The 18,252-nt window shown below is 43.8% G+C and overlaps 1 protein-coding gene across 1 annotated transcript in view; it reads right to left on the reverse strand.

Moving 5' to 3' along the window:
* Window positions 1–18,252, reverse strand: part of fam49bb (family with sequence similarity 49 member Bb) — a 40,789-nt gene that overhangs the window by 11,399 nt on the left and 11,138 nt on the right. Inside the window, exons 2-5 of the mRNA XM_005738853.2 lie at window positions 14,455–14,543; window positions 4,720–4,802; window positions 2,524–2,645; window positions 1,703–1,808 (exon numbers count right to left, since the gene is read on the reverse strand). Coding sequence (XP_005738910.1) covers window positions 1,703–1,808; window positions 2,524–2,645; window positions 4,720–4,792 — 301 coding nt within the window. The 5' untranslated portion in view covers window positions 4,793–4,802; window positions 14,455–14,543. The remainder of the gene's footprint in view (window positions 1–1,702; window positions 1,809–2,523; window positions 2,646–4,719; window positions 4,803–14,454; window positions 14,544–18,252) is intronic.

The following is an 18,252-nucleotide window of genomic DNA, read 5'->3' on the forward strand; positions in this document are numbered from 1 at the left end:
ACTACCTGAGGGTCTGGGGAAGTCCCCAGGTTCCTCCCAGTCCTGTTCTTGTGTTTGCATTTGCAAACAGGAACTCCTGAGTGAAGTAACAGCCAGCAGTTGGTAAAGCAACAACACCTCTTTTTGTGATCTTTCATTTTCTTGTAATCCTCCTGTAATTCTCTCTATACTGCTTTTTCTGTGGTGGATGCTATCAGCAGGTTTTCTCCTTCAGTCCTTCAAGATCAACTTTTTTTTGTTCCTGTTTTCTTCCATTTTTAAAGGCTAAAATTTACGTGTTTTGTCTGATGTTTTATCCATGTTTACACTTTCCCCTTTTTTTAAAAAAAAAAAAAAAATCGCATTTGCAGGTGCCATATTCATGTCTTCACACTATCCAGGCCCCCTAAGTGTGGACCAAACATTCCATCATCGTTACTCTCATGCTGGAAAAGGCTTAAAAACACACTCAAAATAAATGGAGTGCTACTTTTCACAATTACTGGATCCATAAAAAAGCATGTCCATAAACATAGGAAGCTTTTTTCAGTCTTTAATAATGCATAATCTGTGGTCTATGACATGGTTTTCTTTCTATGGTAATATTAAGATGTCACCTTGGAGCTTAGGTAAGCTAATTACCTGTTAAGTTTCAGCATTATAATAAAAATGAATCCAACTATGCACAGTCCAACTTTTGCCACTCCTAAATTTTTGACTTCTGGTCAAAATCTGTATAAAGATATGAGCTTTGAGTCTGAAGGTTTGTTCTGAGAAATGTACATTTTTATACTGAAGCCAACTTTAGTGTTGGTGTAGCAGGATATTACTGTCCCCGATATACAAAATTTGTGATTTTTTTTTTAATGTTATTATCTATTCTTGTGACAAATTTTAGGATTTCCCGTGTATACGTCTGGATTTCAGTGCAGTAAAACGTGTCCGCTCATTCCAAATGCATAGGTTCTCCTCTTTCAGGGAGTCCTGTTTGGATATCACCATCCTGGCGCCTGAAGCCTCAAATCCAGGCAGGGAAATAGAGCAGCGCTCGAGACTGAGATTTGACCTACTTTGTTACATAACAGCCATCACCAGGCTGCCGCCGCCACTGTCGCCCACTGACTGCCTTCTCCACCGCCACTGGGATTATGGGGTCAAAGGGGTTGAGGGCACTGACGCATGCCGGGTCCCCTCCCCTCAAGCCTCAGGGTCATAAGAAGATCAGGGAGCAGTGAGCTTACACCCCCACCTTGAATCCATGCTAATAAGACCCTACAGAGGTCGATGCACAGTGCAACGCAAGCAGCATGTTGAGACGGTAGCATGTAGGCGGGGTTCAAAGCACGCGTGTATAAGTATGTGTCGCACGTCTTGTGCAGCTCAGCAGCAAACCCAGAAGCGGACAATTAAGATCGCGCTTACATCGGTATGAGGTCGCTATAAAATGCCTTGCACATGAAGGACACCGGCTCTCCCCGTTAGTCATTAAGACAACAAAACTGCACAGACGTTTCAGCAGCTCACACTAATCTACAATTCCAAGCGCGGTGTCGCACACAAGATCGTTTTAGCTCTGAAAGAAATCTCAGAGGACACCTGAGTTCGCTCCACTTGAAACGGTGCGTGTCTGAGGCTCAGTGATGAAGATCTCAGAAGCAGTGATGTAATTTTTCCTGGCCTACATAACACGGTTACTGTAGAGACGGCGCAGGCAGACACATACCTAATCTCTGCGAGAACTCGTAGAACTTCTTCAGCTTTCCCACCAAGGGGACCACGGCCGCCCACGCCTTCTCCTGCAACGCCTCATCGTTTGGATTCTGGATCGCCTGGAAAGAAAAACATCACGGGTGTCAAACTCATTTATGCTCATGGGGCACATACAGCCCAGTTTTATCTCTGGGCTGGAGCAGAAAAACCACTGGATTAAAATGTAAAAAAAGAAAAGAGGGGGGGGGGACCCTCTTTCTTTTACCGTAACGAAATGTTAAAAGAAAATGAGTCACATATTCACAAATTACTTGATGCCTCTTAAGAAAAATAAGAGCAATCTCAACGAGTCTGTGTTTTTCATATTTTCCATTTTCTGTCATTACATAGAAACAAAACAGGTCCTTGACAGACCACTTTGGTGTGGTACAGCAGGCCAGAGGTAAAGTCTTCATCAGTAAGGAGACAATAAAACTGATCAGGGCTCTGGCTTGGATGAAATCAGCAGTTACAGATGCTGAACACCAAAATGAGATACGAGAAGCTGAAATTAAATAAATTTTAACGGTTCATTTGTAGGTCGAGTCTTTAAAAACAGACTGAGGCTAAAAGACGGAACTGATTTAATGGCCCATGAAGGTCATTCCTTTGATCTTTGAATCCAAAATTGATCATCTGCTTTATTCTGCTCATTTGTGTTAGAAAAAAAAATGATACAAATTCCTAAAGCAACACCTGATAAAGGACAAGCGACACCTCCACCACCTCATAAATGCACGTCTCCTTGTAATTCTGCATGAGTGTGTCCTGCGATGAAGGGGTGGATGAACGTACCTCTCGGATGTCCGGCCCCGCTCCCTTGTAGGCCTGCAACTCGTCCAGGATCGCCTTCGCGTCCTTCAGCACCACATCCACCTCTTCCCAAATCTCTCGCTCCGCTTCTGTGGGCTGGGCATCTGCAGGGGACACACACCAAAAAAGAAAAAAAAGGACCAACAACAAAGTCAGCTGGGCAAATCTGATTGGGATCTCATCCATATTCACACTGACTCAACATAAAGTAAAATACAGCTCTAGGACATCTACCACACCCTCAATATCACAGAAAGTTTAATGAGCAACTTTCAATTATGCAAATGAAAGTTCAGTCAAATAATCGTCTCTTCCCACTGCTTCCCATTAAGTTTTAACACCACCCACTTTTCCCGGCCGAGAGCAGGGAAACAGAGGAAGATAAGAGAAGACGAACAGAATGAGTTATCTCAAAATGTGTAAAAGCTCCAGCCATACAGTTTCAGGGTTTTTATTTTGACTAACATTATTACCAAATGTAACAGCATGGCATGGAGTGTGCGTCTGTATTAGTGTGGGAAAATGCAGTCCTGGAGACACAGCCTGCAGTGGGAACTACCACAAAAAGCAGTTTTAAGCAGGTGTTTGTCTGCCGGCAGACAGTTTTGTTTTAGTTTTCCCCCACCAACACAAAAGTGCTGCAACCACACAAGATCCAGCCACAAGACTTCACAGGTGTGTAGCTGACATCAAAGTCATGGTAGAGTTCGTAGGTGGGTGCAGTCCGACTGAGTTAAAGGTGTCAGAAGTAGGCAGACTTACAGGCCAGTGCCATGTTCTTTTATCATTTAGAGAAGGAGCTACACCCGTTTTATCTTCAAACCTGCTTCAATTCTTCACAGCACCGATTCAACAAGATGCTGGAAACATTCCTCCGAGCATTTGCTCCATATTGATGTGACAACATCACGTCAATGGTTCCGGCAGATTTGTAAGCTGCACATTTGAGGACATAACTCTGTCATGTTCAAGAAACCAGTTTGAGATGATTCGATCTTTGGGAGATGGTTCGTTTTCCTGATAGAAGCAGACATTGCACAAAAGATAATGAGAGACAATGTGGTCATAATGGACATGGTCAGCAACAACACTCAGGGAGGCTGTCGTGTTTAAATGATGGTACTAAGGGGTCCAAAGTGTGCCGACAACATATCCCCTCACCATTACACCACCGGCCCAGACTGAACTGTTGATACAAGGCAGGCTGGATCCATGATTTCATGTTGTTCATGTCAAATTCTGACCCTACCATCAACATCTAATGACAATTTTTTTTTTTTAAACTTATCAGTCCAGGAAACATTTTTCCAGCCTGTGTGATCTCTAACTTCATTTTAAACCCAGATGTTGTAGCTTGCTGCTTCAGGGTGCGTTCAGAGATGCTGTTCTGATCCTCGGTTTGAACTTTAGGTTGTCTTGACTACTTGTCCAAGAGCCCTGAGCTGCTGTCATGTGATTGGCTCATTAGACATTTGTGTTAATATGCAGCTAAAGAGGTGTAAATAGTGAAGAGCCCAGTGAATATGAACCAAGCCATGGATCTGGAGAACTGTTCATAAGGATACATTTTATTTTTAAACATGAAACTAGTTAAAAAATAGTTTTTATTCATTTTATTTTAAAGTAGTTATTTCTATTTGCTCTTCAGAACTAAGATTTCAGCCTCTAACAGCATTATTAAAGAAAAACTTCATACAGCATTGCTCAGTATTGTAAAGCATCAGTTGTATATAAAACGGTGGTATTCTTTCAGTATAAAAACCACCTCCAAACACTCTGAGCTCTATGAGAAGCCGTTTCCTCTGAAGGTATGACTGACTCTCTGGGTTTGCCAAGTGTGAGAATAGCACTGCACAGGTTCAAGCCACGCTGAGGGCCCTTAGGCTACACCACAGCCCGACTTCAGTGCTTTTTATTTGGGGAGGGGGCACTGCTGCACCTCTGCCCTGATTGATATTCTGCACACATTCCAGCATGGAAAAGGCAGGTTGATGGAAAAGAGCAGCAGCCCTAGTGGTAGATTTGATTCCTTTTGCCGCTGGGAGGAACAGTGTAAAAGATAAGTGGTGGTGAAAAGATTTAAGTTTTGGAGTTTTGGAGCTGGTAATGTTATGGTAAAATATCCATGCGATCCATATTGGGAGAGATGTGGAGAAATTACTTAAAAAGAAGACTCACTTTCAAAATCGAGGAAAAAATTGGGCTCCTGTTCCAGATCTGTGCATGTCAAAACTTTCAGTAGGTTCCCCATGTTATGATACCTGTTGAGAGAGAAAAAAAGAAGAAGAGAGAAATCAATAAAAAGAGAAGAAGAAGAAGAGTGCAGCAGTGAAGTGAGCAGGTGGTGATGCATTGTTGTATCCATGCACCTCACTCCCGCTCTGCTTCACTGCTCTGGTGCCTGTATGAACTCAGTGATACCCCAGATGTGCCCACCGTTCACATACACCAGCACTCCCCTCGGACACTCCCCAGTGTGTGTTTCCTGCACCCAGGCTCTCACCAACCAGATGTCAAACCAAAAAAAGGCCCCAAAAATAAAAAACAGTTTGACTTCTGCTTTGCTAAACTTCTTCCCAGCATTGGCAAACCTTTACGGGCAGCCGCATGCAAACTAATCCAGTTTACCATCGTCCGCAGGGATATCGCTCATAATTTATGTTATGCATGAAGTATGTAGCTGTTTGCTGCACAGTGCATCCAATCAAACATTCATAAAGGCCTTCTCTGTTTACTGTAAGTGAATCAGACTTAGAGCAGCACTAAGAAATTCACTTAATAGTCTCTGCACAATCAGATAATGCAGCTGCCCAAACATCACATTAATATTAAACATGCCTTGGCAATGCAAACATGTACAATGAATGTGGTACAGTAAACAAAACACTTGCACTGTGCTACAGCAGTAAATATAAGGCCAGAGTTACAGTTTTGCAATCCATAAATTTGCAAGTTGAGTGAATTTCCTCATCAGACGATGACTGCGAGGCTCCGTGTCTACCAGGTTTGGACCACCTGGATTTGTCCACAAGATGCTATGCTACAAGGCACCAACCACAGCCTCGAGAAAACTACAATAGGATCGAGTACTTGTCTGTGGTGTCTGTAGAGAGTGTAGCTATAATCCCAGCCTAAGACAGCAGCATGATACAGAAACCTAAAGCATATTTTTTTTAATATTTATTAACCAGTGACCATTGCACCTTTTTAGAGCATAAGGCAGGGGTGTCCAGCTCCAGGCCTCAAGGGCCAGTGTACTGCAGGTCAGGTTAGATGTGTCCTTGATCCGACACAGCTGATTTAAATGGCTAAATTACCTCCTCAACATGTCTTGAAGTTCTCCAGAGGCCTGGTAATGAACTACTTATTCGATTCAGGTATGTTGACCCAGGGTGAGGTTGACCCCAGCCCTTGAGGTCAGTAGCTGGACACCCCTGCCATAGGGTATCAAAGTGGACCTCTTAAGCTCATTTCTAGCTTCACGTTTGGACTCCACTGGAGAAGCTTTGCATGATTCGTGGTTCAAAATAATCCTTGGGTCAGTCTGAAACGAGCTGGTTTAGCTTTCCTCCCTTTAAGTTTCTTCTGATTCGCTGCTCCCCATTAAGGTTTGAACAGCAGCTGTTTAATATGATCCATATAATCCATCCTTCCATCAAACAAAGCACAACAGGTCATTTGTACATCTTCGTCATGGTTTCTAAGACTAATAAACTGTACAGGACAGGCACCAGTTTAGCTCACAAGGTGAGCAGGCGACCATACGCCCCAAGGCTGAAATGCAGCAGACCAACCTGAAGCTCGTGCACTTTCACCTCAGTTGCTCTCTCTGCTTTCCTGACCCACTCTCTACTAAACTGTCTACTAAAGCAAAAGGCTTCAAAAATCTCTACAGAACAGAAAGTGAACCAGACAGGATCACAATCGTGGTCCAGCTAAGAACGGGACCCAAATCCAAACAGCATCCCTCCAAGTTTGTCTCTTCCTGTGATCAATGCTGCTTAGCAGTGTTTCTGACAGTCACATTACACAACAATGAGCTCAAATTCATTTCAGTGGAGCTTCTGCACACCTGAGCCACGTGCAAGCTTCTTTTTTTTTTTAATGTACTCTGATAATAAAACAAACGAGTTCCTGCTTAAAACCTAGGTGTGCCAATTTCTTGCTGTACAGAAAGCTGATCAGTGAGAGTCAAAGAATTTGGCGTGTAAGCAGAAATGATAACATCATTGATATCATTAAAACTGATCAATGGTCAGCATGGTCAGTGTTGAGCTTTTTGTTTTAAGTGCCTTAAACTATTAAGATTAACTGGGTAAACAGATGTTAAATGGAGTACAGATAGAGCAGCACCAAAACCAAAGCAAAGCCTGAGCACAGAATCTGTATTTGCAGGGACATAAAGACACCGCAGTCCAATTATCCAGAATTGAGATCAGCTGGAGATTTCTGCACCAGCAAGGATGGTGGTTAACTTCCAGGAGATAAATCTCATTTAGAGACAAACTTTTTAAGCTAGCTAACCAGATTTTACTGGTTATTCTATTAACTTAAAGTTTCAAAGGAAAATGTTAATTCTGCTCAAAAAATGAATATGCCCAAAATAGGTGACCAGACGCATTTGAAGACAAGAGCTGAGATTTGTTTAGAGACTTGCTACCAGAAGTGAGTCATACTTTTATACAACTACAGCACCAGGGTTTCTGATCCTTGGAGGAAGATGTTTTTGCCACACCTGTAGGAAAAACCAGAGCACTGCAATACAATTATATGTTTAAGTTTTGTTTGCCTATAATGGGCACTAAAAACAAAAAAAAGGAGAGCAGGACAATGAAAAGATTTCTGTCAAGTGTGTTTCTGGAAACAAACTCCTAACTTTACTGCAGGTAGGCCAATCAAAGTCACAAATTTACCAGTGTGCCCTCACTCACTGTTAACTGGAATTTGTTACCACCCAGTATGATTTATGGTTATTTATGTAGGGCCTGTGAAAACGACCCAGTTTTTGTGGCTATGATGATCTTCAAGTGCTTTGCAGGTATGAGGAGGCGACGAAGACCCACACATACAGTATATATACTGTATATGTACACACACACACACACACTCTCACAAGTCAGCTGCGAGCTGTGCAATGAAAAGCGACACCCTTGCGCCGCTCTCTGCTGTCAATCCTCCGACTCCTCGAAAGCGCAGAGCTACAGAGGCTGACAGACATTTGATAAGTCAGAGATCTGCTACAGTTTGTAGAGAGAGAAACGGTGGCAGCCTTAGCCCTCGGTGACGGGGTGGAGATGGACGGGCTTTGCGAGAGAGGGGTCGGGGCAGAACAGTGACGCAATTCAATTTTGGCAGGCAGATGTCACCCGAGATGAGTGGCAGGTGAAGAGCCAAAGTGTTCGAGCGAGGGTCTGCAGAGACGGGGGCAAATCACGCCAGCGCAGGTGATTCTGGAAGACAGGGAGGTGCTGCGACAGAGCAAAGTACGCACTCAGCAGTCAGGAGCAGAGGTTGAGACGGGGCGCTTTTAAAATGCATGAGATGCATCGTGTAGGGAGGATTCTTGAATGTTGAAAACCGAGCACTGGGTCATGTCCCTTTTTTTTTTTTTGTTTTGTTTTCGAAGTGCGATGAGCAGACAGTTTTTAAATGACTGAATGACGAGTTGAAGCTGAATTTGTCCAAGTCGCCATTTGCCCCGTTTTGTTTTTATTTAGTTGTTTTGTTACAAGTAATAGATTAAATCAAAAAATAAATATTTGGTAGTAGGAATCCTAAATTTAACTTGAATATATTCTAATAAATATTTGGTGTGCATTTAAAATGAGCTTCTCTCTGATTTCCTGTGCATCAGCATGAAATCAGTGGATGAACAGTGATATTTTTTTAAACTTTTATTTACGTCAAAAGCGCCTCTACAAACTGTGTCACCAGCCAAATCCACCGACCACCTGCAAAGCCCCACCTGCCTTGTCCGGTCTCATCAAACTACCCTCCTCTAATGTGACCTGAATGTCTGACCGTGCCAACGCCAGCACCTCACTGGCTGTCGGAAAGCGGCACCTGATGCAGCCTCGGAAAGCGATGAGAGCTGTCACCGACTTCACCCTGCTGGATGATGTGGGCACTACCCCAACACCATCTCCATCATCATTATCTTCTACTGCCACCTTTCAGCTGCTCGCTGACTGGGCAGAGCAGCCTGGGCTCGCAGCGCTTCAACGAGGGCACTGGCAGCCTTGCAGGCCCGGCGCTGCTCCCCTGTGCCGTTTAAAATGAGGTCATTTAAAGGACGGGGATTTGCGTGGCTGCGTTTCAAAGTCCACTAGAGAATCTTAAAGTCCAGAGAAAAGAAAAAAAGAGCAAATTAAATCTGTCCATTATGCAAATTTCTTCCACCAAAATTCATCAAAAGAACCACTTACAGATAACTGACTTTGCTGTTTATTTGGACTTTTTCTTTAAAGATGTATTTCCAACAATTTGTGTAACTAAGTGTAACTGGTTGCTTAGTGATAGCGTAGTGAAGAAAGTGCAGACACTATATTAAAGAGAGTTTGAGCAGTACCCAGCAGTCCTGGCATGTCCTGGGCACCACAGAGAAGCCGACGACAATCTTGGTGTTGTTTTGAACCCCCCCGCTGAGACATCGCGTGCTCTCAATGAGGGTGGGAAGGGAGGGGAGGGCTGCCTCCAAGGCCAGGGGGCAGAATCTGACAAGCTGGAGCCCGCGCAGCTCTCCCATTGGCTGAGCCGGCCTAACCAACAGCTCGCTGTATCCATGGAGTCGAAAAAAATTTGGTGCCATTGAAAAGAATGCAGCAGCCAATCAGGTTCGAGCTCCCGGTGAAGAGCGAGTACAGTAGTAGTAAGACTTGAAAGCGCACGAATATATTAATACAGATGAGGTAATGCGCCAAAAACAGCGGATTAGCAGGATAGTAAAATCAACTACAGATGATGGAGAAGTGTCTGAACCCATCTGTTAGTGACTGGATTGGATGTGATTTCATCTTTCTGTGTAGCTCAGCAAATTCTCAAATTTTTATTAAAGATGAAAATCTAATTTTACTGATGAACAAGTGCAGATCGTTGCAATAAAAACACAATAAAGGCGGACTTTCACACTGACACCCTGCCATTATTCCAGGAAAATGTCATCCGACTGAAGCTACAATCCAAAACAAATATGTGCAGATTACAGACGGTGGAGGGAGGTTCAAGCCCATTCGGTGAAGAAACCAAAACAGTGCCACGCCCATGCAGCAGCCTGACCTCAGAATGGCACTGCCTTTTTTTAAAAACATCTCCCAGCTCTGTGCCTCTCCATTTAATAAGAAGCGGGACAGGGCTGAAACCGAGCACTGCCGCGGCCATCCTTGCAGAAACTGCTCGGGGCAACTGGAAAGCTGGCTGATGCGAGGGAGGGATAGTGCTGACATTCCACTACTCGGCTGCAGCATGAGAATCCACGTGCCCCGCTGCTTTACTATGGAGGGAAAAACAACGCCCTCCCTTCCCCAGCCTCCGCGCGGAGCGTCACGTGGGCTCTGCCGTGGACGGGCTGAGAGCTTGCCTGGGGTGTCTGTCTGTGTTTGTGTGTGTGGATAGGGGTAGGAGTGGGGCTGGGATGGGGCAAGGCATGTGTGTGAGAGATGAGTGTGTTTATGCTTGCAATAAACACAGCCTGTAACAGGAAATGCAGAGCTCATTTTGATCAGGGTGAAATGATTAAAATATAAAACAAATGCAAAATAAAAGTGCAGGTATGGACGCGTGCTGAATATTATTGCGTGCGTGGAAGGGGAGGGATTTGAAGCGTCACACTGCGGCAGAGGCGGGCAGAACTAGGCAGCTTTAAACTTGACCTAGATTCCCCGGGTGACACGCCACATCGCATTAGCCCACTCGGCCAGACCTGGACCCGCCGGAGCTCGCTGACACTGGCCTGACTCGACAGGCAGAAAATGGGGGAGCACTTCCCAAATGGGACTGGCATGCGTCCCCATTTCCCCCTAACCCCCCCCCCCCCATCTCCTCCTCACCCCCCACCCACCCCAACTATCTCCTACCGATCTCACCCAGCTGACTAAAAATTGCTTGGGGGGGTGCAAGGTGACGAGAAAAAGGGAGGAGCAGCGGGGGCAGGCTACGATTTGTTTGTTTATGTGGGTGAACTCTCTGAACTCGTAGCCACGCCTCTGTATTGTTGCACCCGCGTAAACATCGGCTAATACCCCACTCACCCAGATTCGGGGCAAATCAAAACAAACCTACAGGAAGACAGACGGCGTCACTTGAGGTGACATCCGGTATCGGCCGTCTCGTCTTTCTCCAGCTAAAAACATCCCCTGTCGCCAACAGCTGTAACGAACTCAGTTACGAAAACTGCCGTTCTGTCCAGAGAAGCAGATCAGAGAGGAAGGATGAAAGCGGGAGCGCCTCATCCTCTGCTAAGCGCTGCTTTCTGGACGGCACCTGATGAAAGATGGAAACCATGGCAACAGGCAGATGCACCAGAGTCAGCTAAAACGCGGGCTTCATTGAGCTCTGTGGAGAGGCTCTTAGTGCCGCTCTTCAGTCACACCAACAGACAGGGAAGAGAGAGAGAGAGCAGGGCTCACAGGCTGGATGATGTTAATTTCAGATCAATCCTCCTTATTTTAAAAAATATTCAAATCAGGAGGCTCAGTGACATTTGCATCATCTTTCATACAAATTTACTTTTTCATTTTCTGCTCCATCCACCTCAGAGCCAGGCCCTTCACACCCTCCCACTCTGCCCTTGAGAGTCCTCTGACTTCTTCCTGGTATGTGTGAGGAGATCATTAACAGGGAGTGGGGTTAGCATTGACTCGCTGTCCTGTTCTAAGTGCCACCTCCCTCAGGGCATCTGCCTCCTAAATCCATTCACATACATTCTCCCTCGTTCCTCTGCAGAAACAACGCCCCCACCCCACCCTAAACCATCATTACTTGCCTGACCTTTGACTGACTCACCAACATCAGCAGCATCTTTTAATCTTACTTACAAAAGCATTCGGGAAGAGATGAATTTCCAATTTAAGCCTAATTTCAATTTTAGAATCAAACATAATCCTTGCATGTTTTTTCCTCCTGCAGAATATTACCCCAACAGGATTTTGGGTGGGGCACAGAGGAGGTTTGGGAGTGATGATGAGTGTCAGATTGTAGAGAACTGACATTTATATTGAGTAGGAGGCGAGTGCCATCTGGAGGAGGAAAGCAGCTGTGCAGAGAAGGCAGGAAGGATGAGAGCCACTCCCAAAGCTTGTACCGGCACATTTATGCATCTTTTTGTTTACTTTTACAAATGCAAACAGGAAGTGGGAATATTTACAATAAACTGATTTTACTGTAAACTGTCTCTTGATGGAAACCCTGCAGAATATTTCTGCAAGGCTTGCAAATTTCATTTTACTAAGTTGGAGAGAAGGTCCGATGCCAGATCCAACAGCGCCATCCGGTGTTAACAACTATTTAAGGCTAAACGCTCCCATATCTCTTGGAGAAAAAATGACACTATTTCCATTGACAAGAAATAGAAATAATATATGTCAGTTCCAAGTTTAAAACTAGCTTTCCACATGTTCGGTTTTTCTGGCGCATATGGCGGAAGTCTGCGAGCTTCCTGACGGAAAACCTGGGCAGGAAGTTACACGGCGTCAAGCCTCCAGCGGCATAAATAATAGATAACCTAGGAGAAGCTGGGGGCTTTTAACTGACATAACGAGCCACTCTACATATTACACCCTTTCAGACGCATCATCTCAAATGACCTAGTCAGAGGGTGGGGTTGGCTGAGAGCAGGAGGCCAGAACAGCTTCCATATGCTGAGTCAGGAGTGGAGAAACTGATATTCATTTAGTATTTAAAAATAATAATAATAACAACAACAGCTTATTATGTGATCTACCAGCTGAATCACTTAAACTGGTCAAAAAACAGCTTCTATCTGTAATTTAGTGCAAGTTTAGAGCTATATATAGAAGACAATTACACATATTTTGCATTCATGTCCATAACAATAACACTTCAAGGCTTCACCAGCTGGGGGCAGTATTGATCCAATTATAAGAGCCAAGAACAGCTTCATCTATGGCTACCACCCTCCCCCTGGTTTAAGCAGGGTTAATCCGCCCTTCCACACAGACCTCAGGCTGCTGCATTAACTCATTCCCTTTCTTCACGTATAGTCCATCACATGTTTGTTCCCCTGCACCGCTGCAGGGTCGTATACTGCACAGCAACCAAAACAGCAACCGTTCAGGCCGATTTAAGTGAATAGATTTGAGTCTCAATAAGGCACTGCAGAAGCATTAGCCTATACACACGCATACACACTACAAGCCTCACATGGGGACACACACTGACTTAGCAATCCTATATATGAACCACCTGAGGCTTAGCTGTCAAAGCAGCCTAGCATTCCAGCTCCACAGCTGAGCCAATCAAATGATAGCTGTGTGGCATGGTAACAATCTCCAAGGAGACACAGAGGAAAATACAACAGGGATGGGCACGCATACGAGCAGGGAGAGATGAACGACACAGCACTAAAATATTCGTCTAAAATCACCAGGAGTGAGTTTGAGTCCACAATTGACCAACTACTAAACACCGTCCAACACCAGAGCTGCCAGCTCATCACGGGAGCCGTGACCCCGTGCCCTGTGGTTATATAAACACTCTGGCCTTGATGGGGGGGACAGGAAGCCGGGAGCACCTACATTACTCAACTCCTTTTTATGGCCCACAATGCATTTCATTTCCTGTGCCAGCATTACACATACACCCACAGCACTGCACATTAGGACTATAACAGGCATAGGTGCACCACAGGCGGTCTTACATAATGACATGTCTGTATTTGTGCACAGAGAGCTACTAATGCTTAAACGTCAATGAGATGAGGTGATGGTAGTCAGAAAAGTAGGCTGAAATTTTATGAACGCGGGCCATTACAGCAGTAGCTCTTCCACCAGCGACAAGAAGATAAATGGTGAAGATTTTCTAATTATTTTTACGAGTGAATGCACTTTTATGCTCAGAGATTTGTTAAATTGGGATAGTCTGAGGTGAAAAGACACAGAAACTCAAGCACCTAGTGACCTGGCCTCAATTTTCCCTTAAAAATGTGCTTTATAACCAATTTTCCCTGAGATCTGGCCTGAGAATGCAAAGTATGCCACTTGTGTTTGTGATTGAAGCCAAACTTTGTAATAGAAACAGCAGCTAACTGAATTTTCTCCCACCTTAGCATGGAAAAAAAAACACTAGCAGTGGAAAGAAAGCAAAATGAACTGACTCAGCCTCTATTTAGGGAAATGCTTCCATTCAATTCAACGCGCCAATGACCTAAACAACTGGAAAAATATAGTTACACAAATGAATGACGGCAGTATTTATGGTGATCTCAAAAGCCTTTAAGCACCTGCAGTGAATGCAAATAAGGAAACATATCAGTTGTGAATATGTACAGATATAAATAGACATGCAAACAAAATAACAGCAGATAAGCAGATGGTAATCAGGGGTGGGAAAAGAAAGATGCTGAGGATAAAAATAGCTTCAATTTTTGCATTGATGAAAATGATGCACGTGTGCAACTTGCGGACTTTGAGTGGGAATTTTATACTGTTCCAATGGAAATAACCACAGACTAGCGTGCAGTATGAGGTTCAAAGCTAATATAATCATTGAGCAGTCTGACTTAGTGAGCACTGTCCGGACACGCATTTGCTTTGCAGAGTGAATTTCCTGCTTTGTGTTTACATGTTGCCACAACACGGCACAAAGATTTGTCATTGAAAGTTTAAATTATTATGAATCGTTCCAGTTTTTCCCCTATTTGATTAGCACATCAACAGAAAAGCATCTTTTAGGACTTACCAGCAGTGGAGCTGTGTGTCTGGCAGGAGCAGGGAGGCCCAGCCTGGCAGGTGGCCCCGGGATCACAGTCCTCCAGCAGAGGTCAGCCTCTGAAACAATGATCAACAGCAACAAAACATAAAACTTTACAATCTAGAGCTTGAAAAAAAAAAAAATCCTAAAAAACATCCGCAACTAGAGATAACAAGACGTGGCATCACTGCTCCTCCTGCAAAGTTCAACTAAATTATTTGAAATGCACCAAAAAAACAAAACAAAACAAAAAACTCCACAGCTAAGCAACTATTTTGTGCATTTTGACTTTACCAAAGTTGGACAACACTACTGTTGCACACTTCACACATACTGGTTACACCCTTTAGAAATGACTGTCTGTCTTTGGGTTCCCTTTTAAAATGAGCTGTAGCACACACAAAAGGAAACGCAGCACTATGAGAGAAAATGCAAACACAAACAATAGGCAATAACTGGCCTGTTCCATCCTAATGCGACTACCTTGAGAAATATGGGCCAGAGTAAGTGAATTTTTAGAAAGGAGAAAAAAAGAAGCATGGAACAAACAGAATCGCATGAAAAAAAGCACACCACTTCCTATTGTGTAACACTTCCTCTGATTCACTTCAGGTTTTCTACAAGACTCCACGCTTCCTCCTGTAAGAGGACTACAGCACAACTCACTCACCCAACTCACGTTTGAGTCCTTTTATTGAGATGTGGAAACGCCTAAACCCGCCACATTAATAAGAAATCGAAGCGACTGAAACGTTTAGCACACGTTTTGTGCGTCTGGTTGGTTCTTAGGTCTAAATAAGAAAAGAATAACCTCACGACTCTCAGTTTCAAGATTCAACAGTCTCTGCAAGCCACAAGCTCGTTTCACAAGTCATGCAGCCCTGATTGAGAGTGCACGCTCAGTAGACTGTGAGACCATTAGGACCGAGGCAGCTCTCTTCTCGCCAGCCTGCATACAAATGCACAGCGGTGGCATCAGTGCTGGTCATGCATGAATGTGATCAGACTTCAAACCCCAGAACCACAAGAACAATGAAGCCTGAGAGAGACTTGTTGAGCAGAGGGCAAACGTGATGAAATAAGACACTGTCAAAGGGCTAAGCTACACACGAGAAACCAGAGAAGAAGAAAATAAGACTAAACAAGGAAGATACATTCTTGTGAACCTGAAAAAAAGGGGGTGTAACAGCCTCTCCCATTTTACTTTTCTCCCCGTTAATGTAATGTGACTTGCTCTTAATCCAACAGAGCTGACATGCCATAGGAAACATTTGTAGCAGGGCATCATGGGAGTCCGCTATGCATCTCAAACACAGCTGGGGTCACAACATACAGCCAAATCATCGCTTGAATATCGCTTGAGGTTACATTTAAGCCTACATCATGCAGAGCAGTATGTCAGCTGTGGTGCTACAGTTAAGGTTTGGTTCTGTAATATCAAACAGTGCAAGTCAGCTGCTGAAGACACAGCATGGCAGGATATTTAATCAGCTACATTACAGCAGAGAGGCGTGGCAGTAAAAAAAAGACAGCATTTTGATATACTGTTAATAACAATCAAAGTGTTTTTATTGAGTTTTCAGAAAGCATACCATTCATACTTGATATACTGTTAGACTTGTGATTCTGCACAAGTCCCACAGACTATTAAAATTAAAGTTCCATTAGTCTTGCCATTGTAGATAGACTTTCATGCAAAATGTAATTAAAAATATTAAAACAATACTTGAGGAATAAGAAAATCCAACTACTCAGAAGTCTACTGTGCATAAACTGCTTCCTTTAAAGTCTGTGTATGCCAACTGTTCTGACTTAATACTAAATCAAGCCACGTCCTCCAGGGCTGGAAAATGAAGACAAATCTGTAGTGCCTGAAACTGCAGTTCCTCTAACAGCCACATGTGGCCGGACCCATAAGTGAATTTAGTGATCCCCATAGACCAGGGGTGGGCAACTCCAGGCCTTGAAGGCTGGTGTCCTGCAGGTTTTAGATCTCACCCTGGGTCAACACACCTGAATCACATGATTAGTAGGGGTGCAACGATACACAAAATTCAGGGTTGGTTCATACTTTGGTGTCAGGGTTCGATATTTTTTCGATACAAAAAAATGTTCATGCCATTTTAATTTATTGAAATTATAAATATATATTTTAACTCAAAAGTACAGTTTTTAAATTGAATGTTGCTGAAATAAAGTAATAAAAAAAACAAATCTGATCGAGAAATCACTCATCTTTGGAAAAGAGTTTATTACAGAGAAATGGCTCGTTCCAATGATGATGTCGGTGTAAATGTGCAGTCATATTCCCACTAGTGCTGTCAGCGTTAATCTCGTTAAAATGACATTAACGTGGCCATAACGCAGCAAATCTCCGTTAACGAGTTACCGCGGATCGCCCTGTGCGTGGGGCTGGACGGCGTCAGCACGTTAACGAGCTAACTGCGCTAACGCACTAGTTGCCACCCATGTAATTGAGCATTGCGTGGCACATCAGACATACTGTTTTAAATTTGTCCATGACGCGTTTACCATCAGGGTCATACTTCACATGAAAACCAAAATAGTTCCAAAGGCCAGATCTGAATGAGGGTGGGGGAGGTTGTTGAGGCAGTTGCCATGTTGCAACTGCGCTGCGCTCAGTGGATCTGCGCTCGACAGTGCAGCCTAGGCGGAGTAGTCGAACGCAGATCCACTGAGCTCTCAACACAGACAGCATCGTCAGAAGAAAAGTTGATAAAATAAATTTAAATTTTTTTATTGTTCGATACCAGTATTGTTGCACCCCTAATGATTAGTTCATTAGCAGGCCTCTGGAGAACTTCAGGACATTTTGAGGAGGTCATTTAGCCATTTAAATCAGCTGTGTTGGATCAAGGATGCCCTCGAGGCCTGGAGTTCTCCTCCCCTGCCATGGACTCATGTTATAATCGCCGCTCTCTTCATAACAATTCTAGTGAAGTGATTTTTTTTTTTTTTAATCATTTCACAACCTTGATACTGGAGTTGCCACATGTTGATGATAAATCAGTGGGTCACGTAGTTGTTAAGTCCATGTACTAAACACAAAGTGCAGAGGGGCTTAACCCAACACAGATTGTATTGTCTGATCGTGCTAGTGGATGGAAATTCATTTCCATTTTAAGGTAGACATTGTACAATAATACAGAGAAAATCCCAGCAATCACATGATGCTCTTTGAGCAAGCGCTTGGTGACAGTGAGAAGGAAAAACTCCCTTTTAATAGGAAGAAACCTCCAGTAGAACCAGGCATCATCCAACATATCACTGTGGTTGTGTTAGAGCCAGAGTTGTGACTGTACAAAACTTCATCAGAATCCATTCAACTGATGAGACATTTACATGTGAAGAAAGCACTGGAGTGCAGGCGAGCTGCTAGCTTGGCTAAAAAGTCAAGCACATAGGTTAGATGCTACTTCATAGTGCTTTGTTACAGCTAATACAATAAATACGAGGCTGCCCAAGCTCGCTCTCTCTCTCTCTCTCTCGCCTGTAAATTAAATCAGATTATCCTGGGGCAAATGACTAAGATCAGTTCTTCTAACCACCACCATGCTTTTGAGGTGCATGGCTCAACCTGTGAGTGCAGAAGTACACAGTCATTCACTTGAGTGCTGCTGCAGGAAAAGACCCACACGATGAGCTCATTCAGCGCACTCAGGCTGTGTGTGAGCATGTGTGCGAGCGGTGATTCAACTTTGCTCACTCCTCCAAGCAGCGTTTAAAAAAAAAAAAAAAAAAAATCCTAAAAAACATCCGCAACTA

This window comes from Pundamilia nyererei, unplaced genomic scaffold, assembly GCF_000239375.1.
Source record: "Pundamilia nyererei isolate P.nyererei 1_Seehausen unplaced genomic scaffold, PunNye1.0 scaffold00087, whole genome shotgun sequence".
In the NCBI taxonomy this organism is placed as follows: Eukaryota; Metazoa; Chordata; class Actinopteri; order Cichliformes; family Cichlidae; genus Pundamilia; species Pundamilia nyererei.